Genomic DNA, 12,560 nt, shown 5'->3' on the forward strand with positions numbered 1-12,560 from the left:
CTTGTAAGGTAAAAAATTAATAATATCGGCCCAATTAGTCAGATTGCTAAAATCAAAACATATAAATTCGGAATTTCACAGCATATATATATATATATATATATATATATATATATATATATATGCAAAACAGGTAGATATAACACGCCCAGAACTCATACCCGCAAATTGTTGCCGTGTTGCATTGGCGTTATTTTTGAAACAATATATTTACAGTTGAGCTCCGCTATTTAGGGCTGCTGTGCAAATAGCAAAAATATGTGTATAACTGGCACCAATTGTTTTGAAGTTATACTGTATACCATGATTTTACCAATCTGGCCCACTTGGTAATATATTTTCCTCCATGCGTCCCCTGAGCTAATATGAGTTTGACATCCCTGCTGTAGCGTTTTACATCAGCTGTGAGCAGAAAGGAGCCAGCGCCCTCTTGTGGAAATGATAACAACTAAAAAAAAATCTGCAGACTGCAGCAGAATTATATTTCTGTTCAATGGTGTACATTACATTGAAATACATCACGATATGTAAAAACAAACTTGATTATGGTATTACATGTAATTAAATTCTCTAAAATAAGTGCATCTCAAGCCACTGTTCAGTCATTTGATCACATTAAATGATACCCAGTCTTGTTGTCAGTAGCCTGCAGCTTTGCCTTTGCATGATGATGTTTTAACAAGGGACATGAGACTGCACAATATTGTCCCAATGCACAGTATTATCACATGTAAATGAGACGAGTTGATTTTGCATGTTATGTTTCCCTATTGATGCGTTTAAAATAGGAGCAAGTGCAACTTCTTGAATTTTGTGATCAATCCTGCAAGTCGGTGTGATGCCGTATGAAACATGAGCAGACAAACAAGAAGTGAATGAAGTGTTTCCTTGTATTAAATCACACTGAGCCCACTTCCCTCTACAGTTAATCTGTCTGTGTGGCTAATCCCTCTCCGGCAGCAGCAAAAGCCACACAAGCGCCATCGAAACTGACCTTGGGCACACAGAGGCCTCTGTCTATTCACAGTCACAACATTAGGGACATCTGCACAATCCAAGCAGGGTTTTTTTTTGGTGTAAAATGCAGGAGTTATTGTATTTAGTAGTGATGGGAAAATGAAGCTTCATGAAGCACTTGTGATATTTTTTGACTCCTCTAGATGGCACTCTTGGTTGAAAGATGCAGTGGAAATGTAATCAATTTCCTTTGCACTAGCCTTTATATTTAAACCAAGAGCACCATCTTGGGGAGTCACAAAATATCACAAGTGCTTCATGAAGCTTCATTTTCCCATCACTAGTATTTAGCAAGATGAGATGGTACAATTACAGGAACAGCTCTCAGTATATGGCAGAGCATACTACAACCACATTAACAAACATAATATTGTAACATGAATACTAGTGATGGGAAAATGAAGCTTCATGAAGCACTTGTGATATTTTGTGACTCCCCTCGATGGTGCTCTTGGTTTAAATATAAAAGCTAGTGCAAAGGAAATTGATTACATTTTCACTGCATCTTTCAACCAAGAGTGCCATCTAGAGGAGTCCAAAAAGATCACAAGTGCTTCATGAAGCTTCATTTTCCCATCACTAATGAATACCACTCTTTAATTTGAGCATTCTTATCTTTATAAAGACAGCTACAAGGTAACACAAAACAACGTGAACTTTTTAACAATCCAATAAAACCAAGAGTGATGGAAGAAAGATATTTTATTCACAGTAATTGAACCTTTAAAACATGCCATTTAAGAAACCAAGTTGGAATTTTCCACTTAAAATTGTTTTTTTTTTACGTCCTGTAGATGACATCTTCCTGTACGAAACCATTGAAATCTGCTGTTGAGATTCCTCATTGACCGCTGCAAATTCTCAGCTGGGATAGCTGGGATTCCATCGTTGTTTGATTGTAAATGGCATGTCTTAAGATTACAATTACTATCAATAAAATATCTTTCTTCCATCACTCTTGGTTTTATCGGATTGTTAAAAAGTTCCCGTTTTTTTGTGTCATCCTGTATTTATTAATTTTATTCCCCTCACTTAAAAAAAAAAAATAATAAAAAAAAAAAAATATATATATATATATATATATATCTATGTGGTTTATTTGATTGTGTAAGTGAAGCTAATATGGCTTTTTAACCATGTAGAAGCTTAGTCATGTCTAATTTTATGTGCCAGAAGAGATGGTTCTGGATACTCCTGTTGTAATTACAGAAGGCAGACAGAGAGAACAGACAACAAACCGACAATCACAAAAGAAAAAACTAATAATTTGCTAGTAAAGTGGACATAAAAAGTCTACACACCCCAGTTCAAATGCAATGTTTTTGTGATGTAAAAATAAATAAAAAAGCAAATCAAGATAAATAACTTCAAAACCTTTTCTACTATTAATGTTGCCTCTAACCTGCACAACTCAAGTGAATAAAAAAAAAGTTTTTGTGCGAGCAATTAAAAAGCAACGACGGAAAAATTTGGTTGCACAAGTGTGCACACCCTCCTATAACTTGGCTGTGGCCGTGTTCCGAATTAACCAGTCACATTCAAACTTGTGTTAAATGGGAGTCGAGTCAGCACACACTTGCCGCCATGTAACTCTGATTAGCCACAAATGAAGCTCAGATGTTCTACGTAGCAGGATTTTCCTGACATTTAATAGCTTTCTAGCGGAAGCAAGAACGTTTTGCGCTGCCACTGCACAACAATGACAAAAGACAGCAATAGCTACAATACGACAACACCATTCGGAAGCCTGCGTGATTTTTAATGGTGATTAAGGGCTGAAGGTGCAAAGGTTGCCGCCACATGTAAATGAGATGATATGGCGTCAGCGAGCATGTCGATGCGTCATCAGTGAGAGTACGTACACCTCTGTCTTTGGCAGGCCAAAAGATTAACGTGGAGAAAATCTATCTGAGCTCCTCAGTGGGTGGAACCAAGTGGAGTCCAACCACAGTGAGGCGCCACAATTGAAGAGAGACACGCCTACTTTCCCTCAACTCTGTACTGTCAACATTTGACACACTGGCCACCATGCTGTTATGTCCTTTAAGAAGTTTGATTGCTCGACACATCCTTACCAATCTTCGCACAACGTTTAGCATGAATACAACGTCAAAGATTGTAACCGGCAGACCAAAACGACAAGTGTTAATCCTTGGCCTCTGTGCCTGAGCTGAGGCTCTCGCAGTAATCTCGTCAACAGATCAGTGTCGCAAAGACTGAGCGCAAAGCGGGGCTACGCCATCCCCGGGCTAATGGGATTGGTCGCCGTCACTCGATGTGCCACCGTAGTTAGCCCGTTTTGAAGCGCCCAAGCCACAAACTGCCTGCCCCGTACAATTAACACTACATGCTTAAGAGTGCCATGAGTGGACAATGTTTGAGGTCTCAAGTCGAGTACACCAACTGTCAATTGTAAAATTGCTGACACTTATAAAGTGCATCCGGAAAGTATTCACAGCGTTTCACTTTTTCCACATTTTCTTATGTTACAGCCTCATCCCAAAAGCTATTTTCAGATCTCTCCAGAGATGGTCAATCGGATTCAAGTCTGGGCTCTGGTTGGATCCACTCCTTTGTTGTCTTAGCTGTGTGCTTAGGGTCGTGGTTGGAAGGTCAACCTTCTCCCCATTCTGAGGTTCTGAGCAAGCTTTCATCCAAGAAGTCGTTGCTGTCTTCAATCTGGATTCGTTTGACCAGTTTCTACTGCTGAAAATCATCTCTACAGCACGATGCTGCCACCACCCTGCTTCACTGTAAGGATGGTGTTGGTCAGGTGGTGAGCGGTGCCTGGTGTCCTCCTATGACGCCAGGCATTCAAGTCATATAGTTCAATCTTTGTCTCATCAGACCACAGAACTTTCTTACTTCATCTAATGAGAATCCTTCAGGCGCCCTTTGGCAAAATCCAGGTGGCTTCCGTCATACAGGGCTGATTGGTAAAGTGCTGCAGAAATGGTTGTCCTTCTGGAAAGTTCTGCCCTTGCCACAGAGGACGGCTGGAGATCCGACAGAGTGACCGTCGGTTTCTTAGCTACCTCCCTGATTCAGGCCCTTCTCCCTTGATTTCTCAGTATAGACGGGCGTCCAGCTCAGTGGTATAAAAAATGGATGCTGGATGTTTTTGAAGAATGTAATTTTCTTGGATGTGTCTTATTTTGTGAGGCAATGACATCAATTACATTAGCATAGAATAGCCTATAAAAACAATATTAGCTTTAACCTGAAGCCACAAAAGAAAAGATTTTACTCATATCACTGCCTTTTTCCTAAACTTTTCAAATACAACCCTTTTCCAAAATCCAAAACTCAAATGACAATTTTAAAGAATCAATCCAGAGCCGCAAATGCAACAATTCCCTCACTTTGGGACACTCAAGTACAACAAAGGCTTCTGACGTCATTTGTGGCCCAAAATATACTGCATCTTTTTTTGTATCTCACTAACAACAGCACGTCAGTGTCAGATCGCCCACACACACAGCTGGAACCGGCGCCCATCACCCACTCACGGAGGACCCGTTGCCACAGCCAACATTCATCTTCGCCTCATAACAACTCTCATTCGACATAAAACAGACATTGTTTGTTTTAGAAAGGGATTACGCAACCTATAGCGCACGCATTTAGGTCATGCTAACGCTGACATCCGAGCAAAGAACGCAGTACTGCGAGCCTGCAGCAGTTGCTCTATTTAGCAGTCACCGCACCACCTGAGATTTAAACGTCTTAACTGTAAGGAGTTTAGGAGACCTTAATGCCTCCCCCCTTTGCCCGTCCATGTGACTTGAATCAAGTGTCCAACAGATAGCGAATGCAACTCTGTTGAAAGAGGTGACTCCTTCACTGATTTGTCACAAATCCTTTTTTTCCCCTTCATCATCATTATTACATTACGAACAGATTGAGGCGCTCTTCAAATGTCATCAATTCACGAGTACTGTATCAGCAATTAAGGAACACACGCCATGCTTTGTCAGTGTATAAACTAATAATAATAATAATAAATTGGATTTCTGGTTCCAATCCAGAATATAATCTGCAACTCACAAGTGATTGTGTTTATACTGTCGTCCCCTTCCTTGACATCACCCACATTCATTATACTAATTAGATTGTCCAGCCAATCAGGAAGAGGCCTCTCCTTCCTAAAGGGTTTAAGAAGAGGGAATTAAAGAGTGGCTTTCTGCTAGACAAGAGCTGCTGAACCGAGGGTCCCATCTAATCATCGACTCAAGAAGACACCAGCCAAGCCAGAAAAGCTCAAGCACCTCCCCTTCGAATCCCCATCCGCTCGGAAATCACCTTTTGGCACGATTAGTGCGACAACAGGATTCTCTGCAACAGCTCACAGAGTGCCGGCAAAATTTCTTTCCTTGAGGATCTTGAGTGTGAGGAGGCAGAGAGAATGGGCGCTGGAGCGAGTGCCGAGGACAAAAAGTCAAAGGAGCTGGAAAAGCAACTCCAAGAGGATGCTGACAAGGATTCCAAAACGGTCAAGCTTCTGCTGCTCGGTAAGTGAACACCTCGAGACTCACCGGGATCTTTCGTGCGGGCGGAGAAAGTCATTGCTTGTCACATCTCATCACTTTGAATGACATTTTCGGACAGAAGGAAACTTCAGGGAAGTGGAAAAGTCCAAATGTCTTAACCAACAGAGGCTAACAAGGATTCTTTAAGGGTTGAGAAAACATTCATTCAAGTCAGCGGTGATGATGGCGTGGAAAAACTCAAAATAGTGTCATATGAAGATTACGATTCTGGCTTGAAGTGACAACCAGCCGGTCTCTACTACTTACTAAGTCACGCTTTGATGGGGCTAATTTGCACACTGCTTTCCCATATGTTTATTGGAAAGATGGCGCCTGGTCACTCCAGAGAGTGGATGAGAGATTAGACAGCAGCGGTGAGACGAGGCTGCAAATCCAACAGATAAACCAACAAGGCAGAAAAAAGGAAAAAGATGCTAATCAAGATACATTTGCAGGAGTCTGATAACGTCTTCATATTTTTACTGGGATATCATAGGAGCACGGAAAGTTTGACAAGAGTGCACAAATTAGCCGCAAAGACGTGTGGGTTCTTATGTAAGGACGTTGCCGCTTAAAAGATCACAGCCTTTGGTCTAAATGAATCACAGCACAGCCAATCCAATTAACTAACGGGTTTAGAGTAGATCTACTTGCGGAGGCCTCTGCTGATCCCTCACACACAAAAAATGAACATTTGTTTGACTTTCACCCACTTCACAGCCGACGCAATTGTCCATCCAAGCAGCGCACCTTCAAATGACATCCCGCCACTTGCCTTGACGGTCACCACATACAATAAATTCAAACAATCCACCGGGATATTGTTCTTACAGGGATATTGTCAAGTTGCTTTATTTATTTGTAAAGAGGTTATGAATGAGAAGACTCACTGTGTCTTTACTGTGTGAATTGACTGACCTTGAAGTTGCTCGAAAACACATTCTTTTGCCGTTTATGAGCCCAAATGCGTCCACGCTGAAGAGAAACGGCATCTGCTAAACGTGTATCCTTTCGTTGCAGGTGCTGGCGAGTCGGGCAAAAGCACCATTGTCAAGCAAATGAAGTAAGTAAACGTACACTGAATTGCATTCATGCTATCATCCGCAATGTCAGCACGAAACAGTTTTTGGAATTTGATTGGTTGGTTGGCAACATTTCCCGCCTCGCTGCTCAATCATCCTCTTGCTCTCATTTGCCAGCACTTGTTTGGAGTCAGGCAGCCATTATTGTTAAGAAATGGTGTGAACTTGATTTCTCCTCTTTTCAGTTTATACGGATGTGATCGGGATGAAAACTATGGAGCGTTATTGGCTTTGAAACTGTCTCTGATCCACTTTGTGCACAGGATTTTGCACCAGGGCGGTTACACAAAAGAGGAACAGTTGGAGTTCCGAGCAGTCATCTACGGCAACATCCTGCAGTCGGCCCTGGCTATCATCAGAGGCATGGAGATGCTGGGCATCGATTTTGGCGCTGCGTCTGCACAGGTCTCCAATGACACTAAGACCACATGGGCTTTAAGTTACCGTTACAACCTCTGAGATGAAACACAAGACAACACAGGTCTTATTTGTTTCTTTCCCATATAGCAGAAGACAAAATGAAACAAAACAAAAAATCCACGGTTGACTTTTGGACATTCTTAGTAGAAAACAAAGTTATTCTCGACATATTAAACTTAAAATTCCATCAAATGTGTACAGTCTCACCAGTGCAGGAAACACAGATCCTCACTCTTCTTTGAATGCAGCTCACTCGAATTGAGTTATTGTCAATTTAGCCATATCGTACCGCGTACAACTATGGTGCTCATCACACCGAACTCTCAATCTTACCGCTTCGTTTCCTTATGTAAGTGTTTTGGTTCTGACAGGATTTTCCTTATCTAAATACTGCAGGAGAACGCACAGAAGCTGCAGAACTTGTCCGACTCCATCGAGGAAGGCTCAATGCCTCCCGAGCTGGCTGACGTTATCCTGAAGCTGTGGAAGGACTCCGGTGTGCAGGCCGCCTTCGAAAGAGCCGCTGAGTACCAACTCAACGACTCAGCCGGCTAGTGAGTCCGCATCTTCAGCTCTTGAAATCCAAACGGGCAGCAAACTTTCCGTAGGCACGACACTGAGCTGTTTGTGTTTATCCTTTAGCTACCTCAACGAAATGGACAGAATCTGCAAACCCGAATACCTCCCCACCGAGCAGGATGTGCTGCGATCTCGAGTCAAGACAACTGGTATCATTGAAGAACAGTTCTCCTGCAAAGAGCTGCACTTCCGGTGAGGGACGGAATTGGGGGAAAAAAAACGTCCCGCTCCTCAGAAGCCAGACGCTAACAGCCTCTTTGGTGCACAGGATGTTCGATGTGGGAGGCCAGAGGTCCGAGAGAAAGAAGTGGATCCACTGTTTCGAGGGCGTGACCTGCATCATTTTTTGTGGTGCCCTCAGCGCATACGACATGGTGCTGGTAGAGGACGACGAAGTGGTGAGTTGACCCACGAGCTGTGGAAAAATATCCCCCCCCAAAAAAACTGTCAGTGACACTCTTCAACTTGGACCGTTTCAGAACCGAATGCACGAGTCCCTCCATCTATTCAACAGTATCTGCAACCACAGGTTCTTTGCGCTGACCTCCATTGTTCTGTTCCTCAACAAGAAGGATCTTTTTGAGGAGAAGATCAAGAAGGTCCACCTGAGCATCTGCTTCCCAGACTATGATGGTAAACCAAAATAATCCCAAAACACGAGTCGAGAGCACCTATGACACTCCATCTGTTGTCATTTTTACACCAAAGATATAGTTCACAGCCAAAGACTGAGTTAACATGCTAAACTGGAACCAAATTCTCTATGGCTTTGGCTGGGATTAAGGGCAAACTTTATAACAAAGTGGTGAGAAGGAGGAGAAGAAGAAGAGTTTATTTGTTCTGCCTGTCATTATTGAATTGAATGTATGTATTTGGAAAGAGACGATGCACATTAATCGACATTTTACAACGTAAATGTAGCAGAGTTAGCTAAATTAAGCAAATTTTCATCAGCAGTCCTAAAAAATAAGTCTCTGGCATAGATGGATGAACAAATTCACATTATTTGCAGTAAATAGACAATGATTTCAGGACTAATAAAGTTAATTTGTAAAGTTTCTCATGATACACCTGGTAATCTAACAATGGTTGGGAATCACTGAGTTATCTTAAACACTACTATAGCCATTTCTGAGTTAGCTTAAACACTACTATAGCCATTTCTGAGTTAGTTTAAACACTACTATAGCCAATTCTGAGTTAGCTTAAACACTACTATAGCCATTTCTGAGTTATCTTAAACACTACTATAGCCATTTCTGAGTTAGTTTAAACACTACTATAGCCATTTCTGAGTTAGCTTAAACACTACTATAGCCAATTCTGAGTTAGCTTAAACACTACTATAGCCATTTCTGAGTTATCTTAAACACTACTATAGCCATTTCTGAGTTAGTTTAAACACTACTATAGCCAATTCTGAGTTAGCTTAAACACTACTATAGCCATTTCTTAAAATGTTTTGTCAACATCATGCTATTACATATTGCTACTTTCAAGTAGCTGCCAGCTCTGTGCCTGAGACAATCAGCACAAATCTTTAAAGAATCACTTCATGTCAATGTGCTGTAGGCCCAAATACGTACGACGACGCCAGCAACTACATCAAGGCGCAGTTTGAGGAGCTGAACATGAAGAAGGGCGCGAAAGAAATCTACTCCCATTTGACCTGTGCCACAGACACAAAGAACGTTCAGATTGTGTTCAACGCTGTCACAGACATCATTATCAAGGAGAACCTTAAGGACTGCGGTCTCTTCTAAGCAGAGCCCCAAAGTCGTAGGTATGTGATGACCCAGACGTGACACGGCGCACACACTTCAGTCTGACTCTTGTATCAAAAAAAAGCGAGGGCCATTAAACAACTGCATAAGATGAGGAAGATCATCAGGAATGAGGTTTCAGCATATTGGATTTTAACGTCACCATCAGTTTGTTAATGGAGTTTGCCGGGATTTTGGGTTCATGAAACCGAAGGGGAAAGAGATTAAAGAAACTGTTAGTAATGGGACAACAATGTAAAATGTTGATTGGGCATTCAGATCAAATTAAATTTGATGAAAACACGTTATCCAGTTCCGGGGAAAAAAATAAACTGCTGTAATGTGTTCCTACATTCCGTTCATTCCATTCCACTGAATTCAAATTCCATTTTTATTCATCCTATATTTTCCAAAAAGATAACCAAATAGCTAGTTTTCTTCGCTGTGCCTTTAACGCAGGCCAAGGGTGGGCAAACCTTTGTGCTTAAGAGTCACCTTGAGAACAAGAGCCAAAACAACAACAAAAAAGAGCTAAAATATGCATGTAAAAATTTTAATTATTACTATTCGCAGGTTTTTCTACTATTTCTTCAACTGGATTTCTGCTTTGTCTTGTCTTTGCAGAACTTCACTCTGTCCCTCACATACTGGCATTAACTGACAAGTGTACCAATGGAGCAGCAAGGATCCTCCCTATTCGTTGTGTTCATGCCAAGTGACTATCCAATCTCACATTTCTTCCTGCCACAAAGCGCATGTCCAACTGGGTCGAGACTCCCTACTTAACGGGCACTTGCGTTTTTACCGGTTCTTCAGTTGCAAAAAAACAGTAGCAGCTGGTATTTGAAGAAGACTTCTTTGCTTCCTTTGCCCTTTCCCGTCAACTTGATTAAGAAAAAGTTCATTTGAATGAAGAAGATACTGAACCCAGAGTTAAAGAGTAATGTTTTCGTGTAGCATCACTGCATCCTTGTTTTCGTTTTGGAGTACCGTAGTCTCTGTGGTCTGGATTTAACTGTAAAAAGTCGCCGAGCAAATATCGGAAATGATTTCCAGTGCTTACAGAAAGTCCAGATTACAAATCCAATTGTATTTAATTGAAAATAGTGTTGATGTTTTCCATACACCTGACATTATACGGAGAAAATTACATTTCTGACGGGCAAACATGTTAGAAAAACATTGTACATAAGAGTAGTTAATTCATAATTGTTTTGAACAACAATAAAATGTATATGCTATATATACTGTATATATACACGCATAGTGTATATGAGAGAGAGAAAGAAAGAGGGAAACAATATCGAAGGGTGATGCTTTATTATTAAAAGGGAATGAAAATGTACAGTTTGTCCTTTCTTATGAAATGTAGAGGCCCAAATTAAAGCTGCATCACACATCTCCCTCGCCCTGTGTTTTTTTGTTTTTGGGTACTCAGTCACAGCTAGTGATGGGAAAATGAAGCTTCATGAAGCACTTGTGATATTTTGTGACTCCCCTAGATGGTGCTCTTGGTTTAAATATAAAGGTTCGTGCAAAGGAAATTGATTACATTTCCACTGCATCTTTCAACCAAGAGTGCCATCTAGAGGAGTCAAAAAATATCACAAGTGCTTCATGAAGCTTCATTTTCCCATCACTAGTCACAGCATCAAGTGGCCACAATGCACTGGAATGAAGGTTGTTGACAGTCTTGCAGTAATTTGGTCCATAAAGTATTAGCAAAAGTCCTTCTTGTTGTCACAGGGTGGGACAGGGAACGTGGTTCTCGTAAGCAGAAGGACGAGTTTATAGCACATTAAAGAAGGAGAGCCAATTATGACGATTCAATGGGGGGAAAAAAAAGAATGATGCAAACATTTTTGTATTAGCCTTTTCTGGTCTGTTTATTAACATTCCTCCTCCCAGTCAATCCAAAATGCATTTTTACTCATTTTGAATTGTATTCCAATTCTATTAGAAGTGATGAAAAACAACAACAACAAAAATCAACCACCATCCCTTAGAAGGAACACAATTGTAAGAGAAATGCAGGAAACCTCCAAGTTTTAAAAAAATAATACAAATAATTAGAAGATAGATGACTCGCTTATAATGTTTTGATCTTGCTCCTGACTCAGTGTTGTTTGATGCTTTTTGTGCCACAGCTTTAAGGGTGCAAAATTAGGGCATTTTACGTACAGTAATCATGAGCATCAAGCACTGTAGTCAACGAGGGCCTTAAATGATTCATTAATTCCGAAGTGGTATGTTTATACAATGTTCAGTCTTAAATGCCCTTTAGTAAGTTTCATCTTAACCACATTTTGCAGCCATGGGTGATTAAAATATAAAATGGCATCATTCTGGTTGGATTTTTGTCCCAACAATGGACAGTAATTACAAACACACATCAAAACTGGTTTTGGACTGGATAATACTGGCTAAAATTGAGTTTGGGGGATTTAGGGGGAATTAAGCTATTCAGTGTGTGTGGACTATTTTTAAAACGCCGGCTTGTTCCCGGAAATCAACTTGCCAATTCTGTCAATAAGAGTGGGCAAATATGAGGACTGCAGTCTCGAAGCTTGTTGAAAAACATCTGGGACATTTAAGTACATATAGTATCACCATTCCAGCCTGGAAAAAGAAAAGTTCAAATGAATAAAAGCTACAGATAAAACACAATATTGATTACTGATCATGAATGAATGTATGTAAATTATGACAAGTTTATATTCTACATAATGTAACATTAACTCATTTACTGCCATAAATTCATTAAAAAAAGATTATCAGAAATTAGGGGCGACAGGCAATTACAATTTTTAATTGTAATTAATCGTATTACTTCACTAGTTAACTCACAATTAATCGCAAATTTGATATCTGTTCTAAATGTACAATGAAAAAAAACTTCTAGGTTTTCATACTCTTGTTAACAAAAGTGGAACAAATGTTAAACTAATAGAAATAGTTCAAATGAATTTTTGACGCTGTCAATGGCAGTGAATGAATAAAAGGAAAAGAAAAGATTATTACAAATTTGGGGCATCAGGTGATTAAAATTTAAATCGTAATTAATCCCATGACTTCACTAGTTAACTCACGATTGATCACAAATTTCATATCTGTTCTAAATGTACAATAAAAAAAAAATCTAGCTTTCAACAACAAAAGAGGGAAAATAA

The 12,560-nt window shown here is 40.3% G+C and overlaps 1 protein-coding gene across 1 annotated transcript; it reads left to right on the top strand.

Annotated features, from left to right (window-relative positions):
• Positions 1-5,197: 5,197 nt before the first annotated feature.
• Positions 5,198-10,790, top strand: gnat2 (guanine nucleotide binding protein (G protein), alpha transducing activity polypeptide 2). The gene is made up of 9 exons (XM_086067184.1): positions 5,198-5,528; positions 6,567-6,609; positions 6,892-7,033; positions 7,445-7,602; positions 7,691-7,819; positions 7,896-8,025; positions 8,107-8,260; positions 9,200-9,410; positions 10,015-10,790. Exons 1-8 carry the CDS (start codon positions 5,423-5,425, stop codon positions 9,388-9,390), a joined length of 1,053 nt encoding a protein of 350 aa, XP_085923310.1. The 5' UTR covers positions 5,198-5,422; the 3' UTR covers positions 9,391-9,410; positions 10,015-10,790.
• Positions 10,791-12,560: the final 1,770 nt, after the last annotated feature.

The sequence above is a fragment of the Leptonotus elevatus genome, chromosome 2 (genome assembly GCF_054856555.1).
Source record: "Leptonotus elevatus isolate MCC_2025b chromosome 2, RoL_Lele_1.0, whole genome shotgun sequence".
Lineage (NCBI taxonomy): Eukaryota > Metazoa > Chordata > Actinopteri > Syngnathiformes > Syngnathidae > Leptonotus > Leptonotus elevatus.